Source organism: Amblyomma mixtum, chromosome 8 (assembly GCF_055824585.1).
Source record: "Amblyomma mixtum isolate Tamu chromosome 8, ASM5582458v1, whole genome shotgun sequence".
Classification (NCBI taxonomy): domain Eukaryota; kingdom Metazoa; phylum Arthropoda; class Arachnida; order Ixodida; family Ixodidae; genus Amblyomma; species Amblyomma mixtum.
In genome coordinates this window covers 25,885,800-25,902,779 of record NC_143019.1, presented here as the reverse complement: position 1 = coordinate 25,902,779, position 16,980 = coordinate 25,885,800, and the positions used below count along the sequence as shown (strand labels likewise).

The following is a 16,980-nucleotide window of genomic DNA, read 5'->3' as shown; positions in this document are numbered from 1 at the left end:
TTCAAGGAAGAAAGCAACGACTGGCGCTGTTTATCCGAAGCATTAGTGCAGTGACCAAAGGCATATGTGCTCAAAGAAGACAAACAGGAAGACTCACACTTTTCCTGAACCTAGTATAGAGCCAATATTGATCGATGAATCAGCAAAAGCACAAGATGCTTCCAACTGTTCACCTGTGAAATTATGAGAACAAATTTTTATTTGAGATCGATACTCCCAAACTCTACAAACCTAAATCGATTTAAACTCATAGTTTTTCAGCGCACCGGCACAAGGCCAAAGAAAAGAAGCAGGAAGGAAAAAAGGATGAACACAGCGCTGACTGTGAACTGTTTCTTTCGGGACGCACACACAGCTTAAGTACACTCATACCAACGCAGGCGCACAACGTGCAAGGTAAACAAGGAAAAAGAAACTCCTTTCATATCTTTATGGCAAAAACATTGAAAGGAACATCTTTTCTGCAGCAAACAAAAGAACTGAAGCATCGCTGACACATTCTGTCCGTGCTCTTTTTATATAATATGCCTCTATCGTTTCACGGGTTGTTTTTGATTTGCTTCTGCTCAGAATCTTCACTCCCGAAAACACCGGTGTACAATGCTTGCAAGTAGCGCAGTGCTCGACAAGGTTAGCACCTTCCCCTTTCCTTAGGTCGCTTGCGTGCTCCCGAAAACTATGAGTTTAAATGAAATGTACCAACTAGCCCAAGAACTAACTCTACACCGAAATCGGTTTTCACCCGCCCTGCAGACTTTATAGCCGATAGCACGTGCCATTAATGACAATGACTGAATGACTGACTTAGGACACTGAGAAATGAAGAAATTAGTCTCACCAGCTAATAAGAACTCAATTCTCTTAACTTTATACCGAAAGACGATTTTAAGACACCGTAAACCATAACAACACACAACTTGAAGTAAATGTTAACTAAGTTTTTGAAAACTTAACTCATTTTGTCAGGTGGCTGAACACACCAGTCGTTACAAACTCTGACTCAAGCATGTCACAATTCGACTTCAAATAAAGTAACAAATCATCTCTCGTCAATAAATGAACGCGCGACCGTGTAAATGTGAGGCAGCACCTTTCTGATTTGCACCATAGCATCGTAACCTGTTTCGTTGATTTGCAAGTCGAACAGAATGAAAAGCTGGGCTAGTTGTAGGTTGTTCATGATGAAAATTTGTGGGCGCGAACAAACAAAAGACAAAAGACAAACAAAACAACAAACAAAAAGAAACAAAAACATGGAACAAACAAAAGAAAAGGCGTGGTTTCTTCTCTGTCTTTTGTGTGTTCGCGCCCACAAATTTTCGTCATTTGTAAGTCGCCTCAAGGCTTTCATGTGTTCCAGACTTTGTTCGCCTTGCAAGTCAAGCCTCGAACTATGTTTCCACCGGACGTGCTGCTAATAGAAGTGTGGCGGAATCGCAGTGACCTTAACCTTTGGAAAGCGCAAGGGTGGTGCCCGTCGACTCACCGACAGTGTTACTGACGACTGGCTTATTCATACATTTTTTTAAAATCAGGCACAACCATGTTGTGGAGATGTGCGTGTTACTCGCCAAGCTCCCATTACCACCTTGAAAGCTACAGGCAACGACTATACAATACTTTCAATGGTCACAATACAAAAAAATTCCTGTCCGCTCGGAGCCCCGTCCCCATATTGCCCGCCCCTTTCAAACGCTGTACCTAAGAAACAAAGCCAAGTAGCTACTAGTTGGTGTGAACGCTTCAACAGCGATTAGTTACATCGAGTCTTAGGGCAACACCTTTTCGTCAGCGAGGACCTTGGCAAGGAGCATAACTCTGCTCTGAAGAGCTCGGAAAGCACATGTGCATAGGAACTTATAAGAAAAATAAGCGCCACTTTGGCGTGATTTAGCATTTTAAGTTGTTTGGTTTATTGTGGTTTAACATCCCAAAGCAACTAAGGCTATGAGGGACGCCGTAGTGAAGGGCTCCGGAAATTTCGACCACCTGGAGTTCTTTAACGTGTACTGACATCGCACAGAACACGGGCCTCTAGAATTTCGCCTCCATCGAAATTCAGCCGCCGCGGCGAACCAGCGTCTTTCGGGCCAGCAGCCGAGCGCCGTAACCACTGAGCCACCGCGGCGGGGCGCATTTTAAGTTGTATTATGAGAATTCCACTTAATACGAACTTTAAATATGAGAAACGCCATCCGGTTGATCTTCATGTTTCATATAAGTTGCCTCGACTGCAGTGCAATGAATTCCGCACGCCGCGATGGTGGTCCGGTCTACTTGGTGCTAAAAAAGTTATCGCAATAGCGGAATTACTTCCGCATGCCAGTAGCCCATGCTCTTTTCTTGCGGAAGCAACACTAGCTACACTCTTAGCAAAAAGGGACTAACAGGGGGCTAGAGATTAGTTTTTTGGGGGACAAACTGACGTGCCACTGGAATTCGTCCTTTCTTGGACTAACTGCAAAGGTCTAACTGTTGGTCCGCTTAGAAGGCGGTGCAACAGTTCGTCCCCGGGAGCAGACGTTTAATAAAAAAATGTAAATGACACGAGATTTCAAGCTTAATTTAGAGAGGGACAGTTTCCAACAGAGCTCCACAAAGATAACAACGATAAAGGAAACAGAAATAAACACACATGAAAACACCAGGACTCGAACCGACAACCTTTGGATTAGGAGCAGCGTTCGGAAATGACTGGGCCACCAAAGCCGAAGGTCCGAGGGAGGAAATGAAAGCCTTATATGCGAAACCCACATATTACCTGTCTTTACCACACGCATTGTTGTCAAAGGTATTGAGAGCACAGTACGGTGATTTTGCTGTCATGGTTTTGCAACAAGCCGCGTTAAGCTTTAATGCGCACGCACAGCGGTCTAAATCGCATTTTGACCAAAAATGAAATGATGCACTGTATGTACACTACGACCGGTACTTCACAACCACAACAGTTCTTTTCGTTTTTTTCTTTTCTAAATGGTGGACTTATTTCTGGCAATTGGCAGCCGCACATGACACCCTGTAGAAACACAACTATAGAAGGCGATGGCTCACTTCGTTTTTTGTTATTCGCGGGCAGCGGTGACAGGGAATTGACTGCTTGCCACTCACCGTTTCGCTAAGTGTCGCCGATACTCACACAGCATCCCATAAGCTAGTAAACAAATGGCAACGATATGAAACTACGTATACTTGCTCAACCCTAACCTTTACAACCCACATTTGACACGTATTGAAGCTCGTAGTAGTTGTTTATGCGATTGCACAGCTGCCAGCCGTTTCGGTTGCACGAAGCCTTTTTCTCACGCAAAAGAGTCTATCCGTTTCGTCACCGGCAGCGACAGTGCTCTCACTGCCTTCAGACGACGTCCTGCGCGTCAAAAATGGAGTACTACTATTGCAGTCGAGGTCTTCTCGCGCGATTTTCGCGTGCTGCTATGCTACGATTCGCCCCCCGTTCGTCCCTTTCTCGGCAGTTAGTCCGTTGAGTTTGAGCACGGCACGCATTTGTAGCAAGAAGAGCACCGTGTGCAAATTTAGGGACTAACGGGCGCTTTGAGGACTTAAGTTCCCTTTTCTCCCCCATTGGCCGGTTTTTTTCGTAGCGTGTAGGTGTGAGCGATTTCGCGCAGCCCCGGAGAGTGCGCATGCCGAGGAGTGAGTGTGTCAGACAGTTACTGCGACAGTCATGTTTCCAAAACTTCTGTTTTTCGCCTCCGTATTGTCTTTATCCCACTATTACGGAGGGAGTGGTTATTGGGAGCCCGCCTTCCGTCGTCGAGTGACCGATGATTGTTGTAGTTTTTGTAGCGTGAGCTACACGGGCCGAGGTTGAGCAGTTTCGCGTGGCTCCTCGAGAGCCGTGCTGCGCATGCGCGAGGACCAAGTGACGTCACTACACGCAGCTGGCGTGACTCGCCGCGCGCGCTCGCCTTTTCCTTAAAATGATCGGAGTGTAAGACGTTTACGACGCCAACTCCAGTCAACACAATTGCTCTGTGGTTATGGCGCTCGGCTGCTGACCCGAAAGACGCAGGTTCGATCCCGGCCGCGGTGGTAGAATTTACAATAGAGGCGAAATTCTAGAGGCCCGTGTACTCTGCGATGTCAAAGAACACCAGGTGGTCGAAATTTCCGGAGCCCTTCACTACGGCGTCTCATAGCCAGAGCCGCTTTGGGAAGTTAAACAGCATAAACCAACCAACCAACAAGAAACGCCGACCACCCCGTTTCGAGCACCCCAGCAATGATAAAGTAGTCGTCGCACTTGACCTGCGGGGCGCTTTCGACAATGTGGCCCACGAGATCATCCTATCCCACTTGTCGCAAACAGACTGTGGGCGCAATACTTTCAATTATATCAAACAATTCCTTACAGATCGCCAATCTTATATCCGGCTACAAGACACAGAACATGGCCCATATCAACTTGGTACACGAGGGACACCACAGGGAGCTGTCCTCTCGCCATTACTATTTGTTCTGGCCATGATGAAGCTCCCTACCCAGTTGGCAGAGGTCGCCGGTGTGCAGCACGCTCTGTATGCGGACGACACCACCCTCTGGGCAACACAACAATCGGTTGGAGACATCGAGACCAACCTGCAACAAGCGGCAGCTATTGTGGACGAATACGCTCGTCGCTGTGGTCTTGAATGCTCCCCGAGCAAATCGGAATTTGTGCACATACGCCCCAACTCAAAGTGCACAACCAAAATTGCCCTTTCCCTATTTAGCGGGCCGATACCCGCACACGAGGAGATCCGGGTACTAGGGCTTTTCATTCATCATAGGCGCAAGATACACACTTCCCTAAACAAGCTACATAAGGTGGGGGACCAAGTGGGTCGGATGCTCCGCCGGGTATCCAACAAAAGGGGGGGGAGGGACTACGATGCAAAGATGCCCTGCGGCTGGCCAATGCATTCGTAACCAGCCGGATTTTATATTCGGCTCCCTACCTCCACCTACGCAAATGCGATGAGAACGCCTTAGAAGTAGTTATCCGCAAGTTTATAAGAGAGCGCTGTATCTCCCCATAACGACGTCCAACAAGCGTCTCTTCGGCCTGGGGATGACCAACACCTTTGGGGAGTTACGAGAAGCTCATCTTAACAATCAATACTTGCGCCTGAGCAAAACACCTGCGGGGAGCCGCCTTCTGACCCGCTTACAGATATCCTACGCACCACAGACAGAAGAACGGGTCCACATCCCTGAAGCCTGGCGCTTCGCACTCCAGGTGCGACCCCTTCCGAAGAACATGACTGCAGACACCCATGATGCTCGCTGTCTCGCGCGGGCGGAGGCTATTTCTCAACAATATGGCCTTAAGCCAGCTGTCTTCTATGTGGATGCGGCCGGCCCACACCATGGGGGTTGGTACACGGAGGCCGTCATCCGCCACCCCTCTCGACCGAACGGTTACTCTCTCGTGGGTCCCTGGGCATGCCTCGATCCCCGGTAATGAGCGTGTTCATGCGCTGGCCCGAGAACTCTCCTCCCGGACCCCGGATGATCAGGCACCCAACCCTGCACAAGATGCCCCATCGGTCCTCTCTACATATCACCAAATCAACACATTTTACAAATTCAGCCGCATGACACTGCCACCACCCCACAGTACCTTGTCGCCCTTATCCAGTGCCACATGGCGACAATTACAGACAGGCTGCTTTATTTCACCCCACCGTCTCTCATGCTTTCACCCCACCTTTCCTCCTGATTGTAACACCTGTGACATGCCCAGATCCACAATTTTCCACTACCTTTGAGAATGTCCTTCCTCAAAGGCTGTACCCCCCATCTACAATTCCACTCATTCTTCCTGGGAGGCTGCTTTACGGACCGCTCAGCCCGCCGGCCAGAAATGGCTGGTGGATCGGGCTTTACGTGCAGCACAAGCCCGTGGACTCCTAGACCAGTAGGGGACCACCCTGGAAGATTTTTGTTTTGTAATAAAGTTGTTTCCATCCATCCATCCATCCACCAAAACACTTCAGTTCAGGGCCTTACTTTCCGTGCCCCAAACATTACATTTGCGGAACAGATCGCCATTGCACTGGCCACCGCAGATCCAGAGTCCCGAGTCATTATCACGGACTCCAGGGGCGCCTGCCGCAGTACTGAGCAAGGTTATATTCCAGACCGTGCTTTCAAAATCCTCCACGCATGCGAGTACGCAGGGTTCTCGACCGATCGTACCATCGTGTGGGCTCCAGCTCATGCGGGTCTTGAGGGGAACGAGGCAGCCGACGCTGCCGCCCGCGCGCTTACTCACCGGGCATCGCCTCATCCGCAGCCAGATCCGGAATTCAATTTCAATCTGGCCACCACCTTTAGAGAGATTACTTCTCTTTATCAAACCTTTCATGGCCTCTATCGCCCTCCCTATAAAGGCCTCACCAGGGGGGAGGAGCGCTGGCTTCTCCGTCTCTATACCAATACAGTACTGTGCCCGGCAGTACTTAAGCACTTCAATTATTCTTTCTCGGGCGCGTGCCCGCACTATGAGGAAGACTTTTCGGATACCTACCACATGGTTTGGGCATGCCCTTCCAATCCTGCCTACCCACCCCACCTCCACCCCACTCGAGAGGACTGGGAAGCTGCCCTGCGCGGCTGCTTCGAACTCCATGCCCAACAGGCATTGGTAGCTAGAGCCCGGGCCGCTACGGAAGCTACAGGGATCCCGGGCTAGGGATCCCTCCTAGTGTTTGTAAGGGGCGGGCCCTTCCGGCTCGCCCCATAGACCTTTCACTGTAAATAGAAATAAAAATTTTCCTCGTCCTATGACTTCAGCGCCGCGTTTCTGGCACAGACTTTTCAATGCCTGCAGCCCACATCTCTTTCTCATCACCCCACGTACCCTCCTGGAATACGTAAATGCGATTTGGCGCGGGGACACCCCCCTGCCAATCGAATGGAAAACAGCTTTGGTCACATTTATTCCTAAAGCTGGCAAACCAATTGACACAGATAACCTCCACCCCATCTCTCTCACCTCATGCGTGGGCAAACTAATGGAGACGATGGTGCGGGATCGGTTATCTACATATCTTGAACACAAACAAGTCTTTGCGAGCACCATGTTCGGATTCCGCCCACACAGATCCGCACAGGATGTCCTCCTGCAACTCAATCGGGAAGTCCTTGACCCCCTCGAATGCCCCCATAATGACCGGGTAGTACTCGCCTTGGATCTTAAAGGGGCATTTGACAATGTAACACATGAGATCATACTCACTAACCTAAGTCACACCGACTGCGGCCTCAACACATTCCAATACATAAGCCAATTTTTAATGGATCGTCAATCCTACATTCGAATTCAAGATAGAGACCATGGTCCTTACCTACTCGGCACGCGGGGAACCCCTCAAGGCGCGGTACTTTCCCCGCTGCTCTTCAATCTGGCCATGATGCACCTGCCGGCCCAGCTGAGTGGTGTCGCCGGCGTGCAGCACGCCCTGTACGCTGATGACATCACTCTGTGGGCCACGCAGGGCAGCACAGGAGACATTGAAACCAGTCTGCAAACAGCGGCGACGATAGTAGACCGCTACGCCCGCCACTGCGGTCTTCAATGTTCCCCTCAAAAATCGGAATTTGTGCACCTCCGCCCCTCACAGAAGTGCAGAACTAAAATATCTCTCTCTCTTGAGAGTGGTCCCATACGCGAAAGTGATGAGATACGGGTACTCGGACTCTACATCCACAAACACAGGCGGCCAGACACTACATTGGCCAAACTCCGTAAGGTCGGGGACCAGGTGGGCCGCATGGTCCGCCGGGTTTCCAACAAACGCGGAGGGTTACGAAGTAAGGATGCCTTGCGGCTGGCAAACACCTTCGTAACTAGTCGAATTCTCTATTCGACTCCTTATCTCCACCTACGGAAACAAGAGGAGGACGCCCTTGAGGTCATCCTTCGCAAAATTGTTAAACGTGCCCTTGACCTCCCTATCACTACTTCAAACAGCCGGCTTATGGCTCTTGGGGTGGTGAATACTTTCCGGGAGCTCCGGGAGGCGCACCTTACAAACCAGTACACGCGCTTGTCGCTAACGGAGTCGGGTCGCCGCCTTCTTGCTCGACTCCATATCCAACACACCCCTCCAATGGAAGACAGGTTTCGCATCCCGGAACTGTGGAGACGTGCCCTCCACGTGCGGCCTCTTCCAGCAAACATGTCACATGAAGACCATAATGGTCGGCGCCTGGCACGAGCGGAAGCGCTAGACCGATATTATGGCAACAAAACAGGTGTATACTACGTGGACGCTTCCGACCCTCACCACGGGGGATGGTACACGGCCGCGGTAGTTCACAACAGCAACACAGTTAACGGCCTAACTTTTAGAGCTCGCAGTGCAACACAAGCAGAAGAGGTCGCGATTGCTCTCGCGGCCTCACATTCCAATTCAAAATACATAATCACCGACTCGCGAGGGGCCTGTCGGAACGTCGAACAAGGCTGCACTCCCTTCCTAGCCTATCGAATATATCAAAATTGCATACGGGATACGGACCCCGCACACCGTTACCTCATATGGGCCCCTGCTCATCAGGGGTTGGCAGGAAACGAGGCAGCAGACGCAGCCGCCCGCGCGCTCTCTCACCGGGCTGTTTTCTCCTCCCCATCCGATCAGGAACCCGATTTTAATCCGGTCTATACATTCAAAGATATTACAACATATTATCAAAATTGTCATCGCCTTTACCCTAGCCCATGTAAAGGCCTGAAGAAGGCGGATGAGCGGCTCCTTCTCCGCCTTCTCACCAATACTTTGCTGTGCCCGGCAGCGCTAAAACATTTTGACCCCTCCTTTAGCGGCAGCTGCCCACACTGTAGTGCAGTGTCTTCTGACACTTATCACATAGTGTGGGCCTGCCCCTCCAACCCCGCTATTCCCCCCATCCCCAACCCAACCCGGGAGGACTGGGAGGCGACCCTGCTCGGCTGCCACGACTTACAGGCCCAACAAGCCTTAGTCGGGCGCGCCCGGGCGGCGGCAACCGCCACTGGGGTCCCATACTAGGGACCTCCACCTAGTGTTTGTAAGGATCGGTCCCTTACGGGCTGATCCAAACATACCTCCAGTTCATTCGAAATAAATGTTTTCACCACCACCACCACCTAGAAGCTCGATTCAGGCATCCACTGACCCAGGGAGTAACAATGTGCACTTCCTTTTCTTAAAATTATCGGAATGTAAAACGTTGTAAACGGCGAAGGTAATATTTATACCAAAACCCAACAAACCACTCACCATTCAAAACCTTCGCCCGATTTCGCTAACCTCATGCCTCGGGAAGCTCCTCGAGCATGTTGTGTTAGCGAGACTCACAAGTCACATGGCGGACAACAATCTCTACCCGCATAGCATGGTGGGATTCCGCCCTCATCTATCCGCATAGGATGCCATGCTGCAACTCACACACGACCTTTTTGACCCGCTTCTTCCAGGTCACACCAAGGCAGTCTTAGCTTTGGATCTCTCCAAAGCTTTTGATCGCATTGAACATCAGGCGATCATGACTGCTCTATCCCCATTGAATGTGGGTGTGCGCACGTATGCCTACATTCAAGCATTCCTGACTGACCGCACGGCTGAGATACACTTCGGGCCTCTGTCTTCCACCTCCTACACACTTCAGAGTATCGGCACCCCTCAAGGGTCCGTCCTTTCCCCCTTTCTCTTTAACATAACCCTCATACCCCTCGCCCGGAAATTGGCAACTATTCCCCACCTCAAGCACACTCTTTATGCCGACGATATCACCCTGTGGACCACCCACGGCAGTGACGGCGACATAGAGAACACCTTACAGGAAGCAGCCACCCTCACCCAAAATTACGCACGGACCATCGGACTGTCTTGCTCCCCAGAGAAGTCCGAACTGCTCCTCATCCGGCCTAAGAACCACCGCTGTCCCCGCTCCCCCATTGCCATTGAATTGAATGGTTACCCGGTACCTGAGGTTGGCACCCTCCGTGTATTGGGCTTGCACATCCAGAACGATGGCAAAAACACCACTACCCTCAAGAAACTCAAGCAGGTTGCAGGCGCGATATCGCACCTCATCCGCAGGGTTTCGGGACATCATAGAGGCATGAAGGAGCGCGACCTATGTCGCCTCATTCATGCCTTTGTCCTCAGCCGTGTACTGTACACTACCCCATACTTACAACTATCCAAACATCACATAAACGCTTTGGATGCTTTGATTTGCAAGGGATTCAAGGTAGCACTTCATCTTCCCCTCAACACACCCACAGACAGATTACTAGGCCTGGGCCTCCACAACACGATCGGGGAACTGGTGGAGGCCCACCGACAGGCCCAATACATCAGGCTCACAAAAACTTCCACAGGTCGGTATATCCTGGACTCCCTGGGAATCAAAATACCGGCCAATGACCCAACCCTTCTCGCCATCCCACGATCCCTTCACCGAGAGCTTCTCATCAGGCCGCTCCCGAGGAATATGCACCCGTCCCACCATGAGCAGCGCCGCAGAGCCCGTGCGAAGGCACTCCATCGAGCGTACGGCCCCCAGCCGGACGCCGTATGGGTGGACGCTGCCTGCACGGGTGATGAAGCGACAGCAGCTGCGGTGGACTCCTCTTCATCCACCCTCCTCACACTACCTCTTCCTCCAGATACGTCCCCAGAGGCTGCAGAGGAAGCCGCCATTGCACTTGCTATAACCCGCACGGAAGCCCGGTATATTTTAACTGACTCTAAAACTGCGATTCTAAATTTTGCTCGAGGCCGAGTTCATGTCCCTGCTTTTGGCATACTGGACTCGCCCGATGCACCCCCGCCCCGCCAAGTGGAGCTGATATGGGTGCCTGCGCACTCCGGGAATCCCGGAAACGAGGCCGCCAACCTTTTAGCCCGAGGTTCTTTAAACCGGGCTCAGGTGGCCTCGGATCGGGGATTCACGAAGGATCGCATGCACTCATTCAGTGAGCTGACCCAGGCATACAGAGCCTCTCGCCAGCTCTACCCCCCGCCCCACCCCTCCCTAGATAACAGACACGCAACACTCTGGCGCAGATTACAAACACATACTCTCCCCTCGCCCCTTACCCTAACCCACTATCATCCCTCCTTCCCCACTCCTGCTTGCGCCCTATGCCCAGAACCCTTCGCTTCTTCCCTCCACATCCTTTCCCTCTGCCCGGCGGACCCTCCCCCGCGGGACCTATAGAACCTCAAGACCTGGGAGGACTGGGAGACCCTGCTGCACTCGGAGGACCCGGCCGTGATGACCATCGCCACCGGCCGTGCTGCCAGTGTTATGGACCTCAGGAACATAAACACTTGAGTGCAGTGGGGTCGTGCGGGGACCCTGGGGCGTGCCCCGAATTCCTTTGTAAATAAAGTTTTTTCTCTCTCTCTCTCTCAACTCCAATGAACACAACGAACGCCGACGGCTTCTGGCACAACGTTGTCAATGCCAAAGCAAGCAGCGCACGCCTGTGACTACCGCCACTTAGCTTGCTTAAAACACGGTTGAGGTGTCCGTTGTTCCAAGAGGGCAGTTATGCGGCTTCCCTCTGGTTCAGGTGTCCACCGAGATGGGGACACCTCGCCCTCACCTCACGCTACGTGTATCCTGGCATACTAGAGCTAAGCCACTGCAAATTTTTTGTGGCCACTCCATACCCATCCAAACTAATTAATGTCAACCAAAGCTAACAGGACCAGGGTTAACAAGACCAGGGAGGAGAAAAAGATAAACAAAAAAGGGGAAAAAAGTAAGCCTTTGTGGAAAAAGAATTAACATGAGAGCGCTCGCCGACTGCTTTAACTCAACTGTAGCCCAGTTTAGCCAGCAATTTTTTCCATCCTTTCGCGCTCTTGAAAGAATGTCAAATTCCAACCAAATTATTCAACATGTTGTTTGGCTGTAAATTAATTTTCATGGTGTGCTTTAATGTCAAACTGATTTGACTTTCTCCCTGAAGACATTGATATCTGGGATGGTCACGTACCTGCTCGTAAGACGATCGGAGGCACAGCACTTTCGATGTGTACATCTGCTTCGTCGGAGTGTTTTCGAAGCTGACCCGTTTTACCCAGGCGCTCCTAGTGATGCCTCCAACGTCAAAGGCGTGCATAAGTTCATGGCCGGCGACCTGCGAGCATTAAAGAGAGCACATAAAGTGAAACGATTTTTCCGACAACGCAAAGAAACAAGGTTTTACCTTTGATAACACGCGTGGTAAAATGTACAAATGGCCACATATTATAGCACGGATTGCCACTGCCGCGTTCAGTCTCGTCGAGATGCAGCTGAGTTGCATGCGTCCGAGATGCAATGTTAAACTCAAAGATTTGGTTTCAGGATACACCTTCTTAGGGTGGCAATTCTTAAAACCCTGAAAAGTGCCGGTAACGTGGCACAAGTAGTGCTTTTCAAAGGAAGATGTCTTTGACAACAGCTGCGCCGCTGCGGTGGCTCAGTGGTTATGGTGCTCGGCTGCTGACCCGAATGATGCGGGTTCGATCCCGGCCGCGCCGGTTGAATTTCTTTGGAGGAGAAATTCTAGAGGCCCGTGTACTGTGCGATGTCAATGCACGTTAAAGAACCCCAGGTGGTCGAAATTTCCGGAGTCCTCCACTACGGCGTCTCTATAGCCTTAGTCGCTTTGGGACGTTAAACCCCATAAACCAAACCAAACCTTTTACAACAGCTAGTCTGCTGTGACAGTGGAGAAATTGGATTGGCGTAGAAGTGTCTACACTGTGGTCGCCACTCTTCGTCAGCCGCGTTGATATCTTGTCTGATGTGAACCTGAGGCTTTTTGAGAAGTTTTAATGGCAGCCTGGTTACCCTTAGCGAAGGCAGTAACCTTCTGGGAACTTACGTGTGGTTGCAATTGCGCTGCAGTGATAAACACCCTTCCACCCTCTTACACGTGCCACGGAAGACTTATAACAACCAGAATGGACGCCTTCGTGCTTTGAGGAGCCGCTGGTGTGCCACTATCTCACTCGTCTTCACGAAATCCGTCCCTCATACCATTTACATTCCGTACAGCTTGAATATATTTTTCCAACTCTCAGATGAAAAGCATAGGACGTTTGACTTCGGGCTTGTTGACTCTACCAATATGCTGGCACAGTGAAGACACTGCCTGGCCAAGCGCATGGATTTCACGGCGATGTGTTCCACACGTGCTAAGAACAATGCTGTACAATTGCTAAAGACAGCCGTCCTTACCTTTTTGCGCAGTGCTACCGCCAAAAGTTATGCACAGCACCGCGACTCTTTCAGTTCGAGCTGTTGATGAGCGGGAACATCCTACGTCTAACGGCTGATCTGTCTGAGCAATGATGCAAGTACAATCTCACCCTGAGAAAGTGAAAACAAACTGACAGCTGCCAAGGGCTGGAGGCAGATAACCAACCCCTGTGGTTTTCCGGCTTGTCTGTACTCTTCAGGAAGCCTTTTGTAGCGTGAGCTACACTGGCCGAGGTTGAGCCGTTTCGCGTGGCTCCTGGAGAGCCGTGCTGCGCATGCGCGAGGAGCAAGTGACGTCACTACGCACAGCTGGCGTGCCTCGCCGCGCGCGCCTTCGCCTCCCTTTCCTTCATATGATCGGAGCGTAAAACGTTGACAACGCCAACGCCAGTGGGAGAGAGAGAGAGAAAACTTTATTTCGAGAGGAATTCGGGGCACGCCCCAGGGTCCCCGCACGACCCCACTGCACTCAAGTGTTTATGTGTCAATGAACACAACGAACGCCGAAGGCCTATGGCTTCAGTGCCGCGTTTCTGGCACAACGTTGTCAGTGCCAACGCATGCAGCACACACCTGCACTACCGTCACTTAGCTTAAGAGTAACTTAGCTCCAAGAGGGCAGTTATGCGCATTCCCTGTGGTGCAAGCAGGAGTGGGGAAGGAGGGATAATAGTGGGTTCGGGTAAGGGTTGAGGGGAGAGAGTGTGCCTGTAGTCTGCGCCAGAGTGTTGCATGTTTGTTATCTAGGGAAAGGTGGAACGGGGGGTAGATCTGGCGTGAGGCTCTGTACGCCTGCGTCAGCTCGCTGAGTGAGTGCATGCGCTCCTTCGTGAATCCCGGAACCGAGGCCACCTGAGCCCGGTTTAAAGAACCTCGGGCTAAAAGGTTGGCGTACTCGTTTCCGGGATTCCCGGAGTGCGCAGGCACCCATATCAGCTCCACTTGGCGGGGTGGGGGTGCATCGGGCGAGTCCAGTATGCCGAAAGCAGGGACACATGGACTCGGCCTCGAGCAAAATTTACAATCGCAGTTTTAGTCACTTAAAATATACCGGGCTTCCGTGCGGGTGATAGCAAGTGCAATGGCGGCTTCCTAGGCAGCCGCTGGTGAGGTGTCTGCAGAGAGAGGTAGTGTGAGGAGGGTGGATGAAAAGCTGATTTCAGTTTTGAAGTGAAAACCTTCACTAGGCTCGTCAACGCCGCGCTTCGCGTGAGCCGGAGGCCAGATTTGACACTTCTGCGCATGCGCAAAACCGAGCGACGTCACGCGCAGCGCAGGTGGCCACCGACTTCGCAATAAAAAAGAATAAAAATAAGCACAGAAACGAGAATAAAAATAACTGAAAGAACTAGAACATCATAATTAAAAAAAAGTAAAAGATAAACAGTGCGCCAAGAAACACACATATCTCAGTGGACACCCGAACCGCGCTGTAAGGGAAGGAAAATGGAAACTTGTTTTAAGGAAAGGAAACGACGCCTGTCTGTCTGTCTGTCTGTCTGTCTGTCTGTCTGTCTGTCTGTCTGTCTGCCTGCCTGCCTGCCTGCCTGCCTGCCTGCCTGCCTGCCTGCCTGCCTGCCTGCCTGCCTGCCTGTCTGCCTGTCTGCCTGTCTGCCTGTCTGTCTGTCTGTCTGTCTGTCTGTCTGTCTGTCTGTCTGTCTGTCTGTCTGTCTCTCTCTCTCTCTCTCTCTCTCTCATATCTCGGCGGACACCGAAACCGCGCCTTAAAGGCCTTAAGAAAATGAAATGAAAATGGGCTTTAAGGAAAGCAAATGCCTGTCTCTCATATCTTGGTGTACACCCGAAAGGAATGGACGCCACAGTACATGTCTCTAAAGCAACCTTCTGAGACAGCACCGTATTCACTACACGCGCGTCTCCTCCTCCACCTCCGTACAGGAAGTGTGTGGACGGCCGAAGGCCTCCACCGTTATTGTAGTGCTCCCAGTGCATTGTGCGCGAAATGCGACAGCCATGGCGTCAAACCAAGCCTAACTGAACCTTTTCGCTTGTATATCCAGGCTTAACCAACGCTAAGCCACTCCCAATTTTTTTTCCTTATTCAGTTTTCTCGTCACCCTCTGGGGATGTGTAATCTCCTCCGGATTCGTATGCCAGAGACATCAAGTACATGAACGAACGTACCTGTCCAATAGCTCCGTAGTTGAAGGCGGCCGGAGCACCTGGGATGAACACTGGCGGCTGTAGGAGGCCGGCCATGATAAGGACGCTTTGGCGGCGTGGATTGAAGTGAGCGTTCACGTAGGCTGTATCGAAGCTTACGTTGGAATCTCTCCTAAATGCGTCCATCGTCGTGATACGCCGTGCGGCTAGATAAGGAGCCGTGAAATTCCCGCCAACGTCTGGCACGTCCACTGCACACCGGTCGACCATGAAAGTGCCGTTCGTGACTTGCGATATAAGCTTAAGAATGTATATTTTCTCTTTACACTAGTGAAACAAGAATATTGTAAGACTGGAGAGATTGTTTCCGGTTAGTTAAAGATGACTGACCGCATATCAACACAAACCAATTACGTCTGCACTACTTGTACACATATTGTTACGAAGACGAAGACGAAGAGTCGTTGTCCACTGACAATATGCAAACAAATGGATTCGCTGACTGTCGTGCTATCACAGCAGGCTTTAGCCGAACACCGGACACGCTTCTTGCGGCATTATTAAACACATGCAAACGTGACATGTCATTTCCCAGCTGCGTCTGTAGATGAGTTACACAGAATTAAAAGTGTTTCCTTTGAAGGCGGAGCTGACTGAACATCGTCCTAATTGGCGGCTGCCCGAAGGTGAGAAGCAGAGGCATACCAGAAAAAATTCGGGAGGCACTTTGACTGCCTAAACTGCGTAGAGGCGAAAGCGTTTTCCGCAGCACTTTGACTGCCTCTGTGGCACTATACTCCGTTTCATACATCATGTGCAACGCGGTGAAGGCTACGGAAGTAGTCCGCAGAAAAAAATGAAGAGAGGTGTATCCCTCCGCGCTGTTTTGTGGCCGTGTGGTCTAGCGCGTCGCTCCATCTTCCTCCCTTCTCGTTACGGCGAGGTTTAGGTGTCCACCGAGATATGACAGATACATTTCCTTTCCTCAAAAACCAATTTACCGACGAGCAAGGCGTATTTGTCCGCGTTTCAGATGGGTCCAAATTGTCGCCACGCCGTTGAGCTGGACGCCATTTTCTCAAAAGTAAAAGGGAGGCGGACAGAAAGAGTAAACACGGCGGCCAGCGGGGACAGCGAAAACGTGAAATGGAAAAAGACGACACACGCAAAATACAAAATCACAGATCTCGACCGATTCACTCGCAATATCATCGTTTTTTGTCACGCTGATGACAAATGTATTACCCACGAAGCCTGTCGGCAATGCATTTGTTATTTTTCGCTCACCACAAGCAACGGACTATTTTCTGTCACGGATGCAGGCTGCGCAAAAAAGAGCGCTAGCTTTGACAGCGTTGCACCTGATGTATGAAACGGAGTATAGTCACCACTACATGGTGTCACACATAATTGAAAACTAATTACTAAAAACAATGACCAGTTATAATTAATGGCTAAATACTAATTAATAACTAAATACTAATTACCTACTAATTAATGTCGCTTAAGCTTCGTCTTTAGGAGTGGATCGCGACAGCGTGTTGTAGCGCTGCCAGGGAGTCCACGGGAACTGGAACGCCACCACCCGTTCGGCGCTGT

The 16,980-nt window shown here is 51.0% G+C and overlaps 2 protein-coding genes across 2 annotated transcripts in view; both read right to left on the bottom strand.

Annotated features, from left to right (window-relative positions):
- Window positions 1–15,477, bottom strand: part of LOC149331772 (neprilysin-3-like) — a 15,908-nt gene extending 431 nt beyond the window's left edge. The window contains exons 1-2 of the mRNA XM_089556861.1: window positions 15,403–15,477; window positions 12,005–12,148 (exon numbers count right to left, since the gene is read on the bottom strand). Of these exons, the coding sequence (XP_089412987.1) occupies window positions 12,005–12,148; window positions 15,403–15,477 (219 nt within the window). The remainder of the gene's footprint in view (window positions 1–12,004; window positions 12,149–15,402) is intronic.
- Window positions 1–16,980, bottom strand: part of LOC149331763 (membrane metallo-endopeptidase-like 1) — a 607,819-nt gene that overhangs the window by 243,850 nt on the left and 346,989 nt on the right. The window lies entirely within an intron of this gene.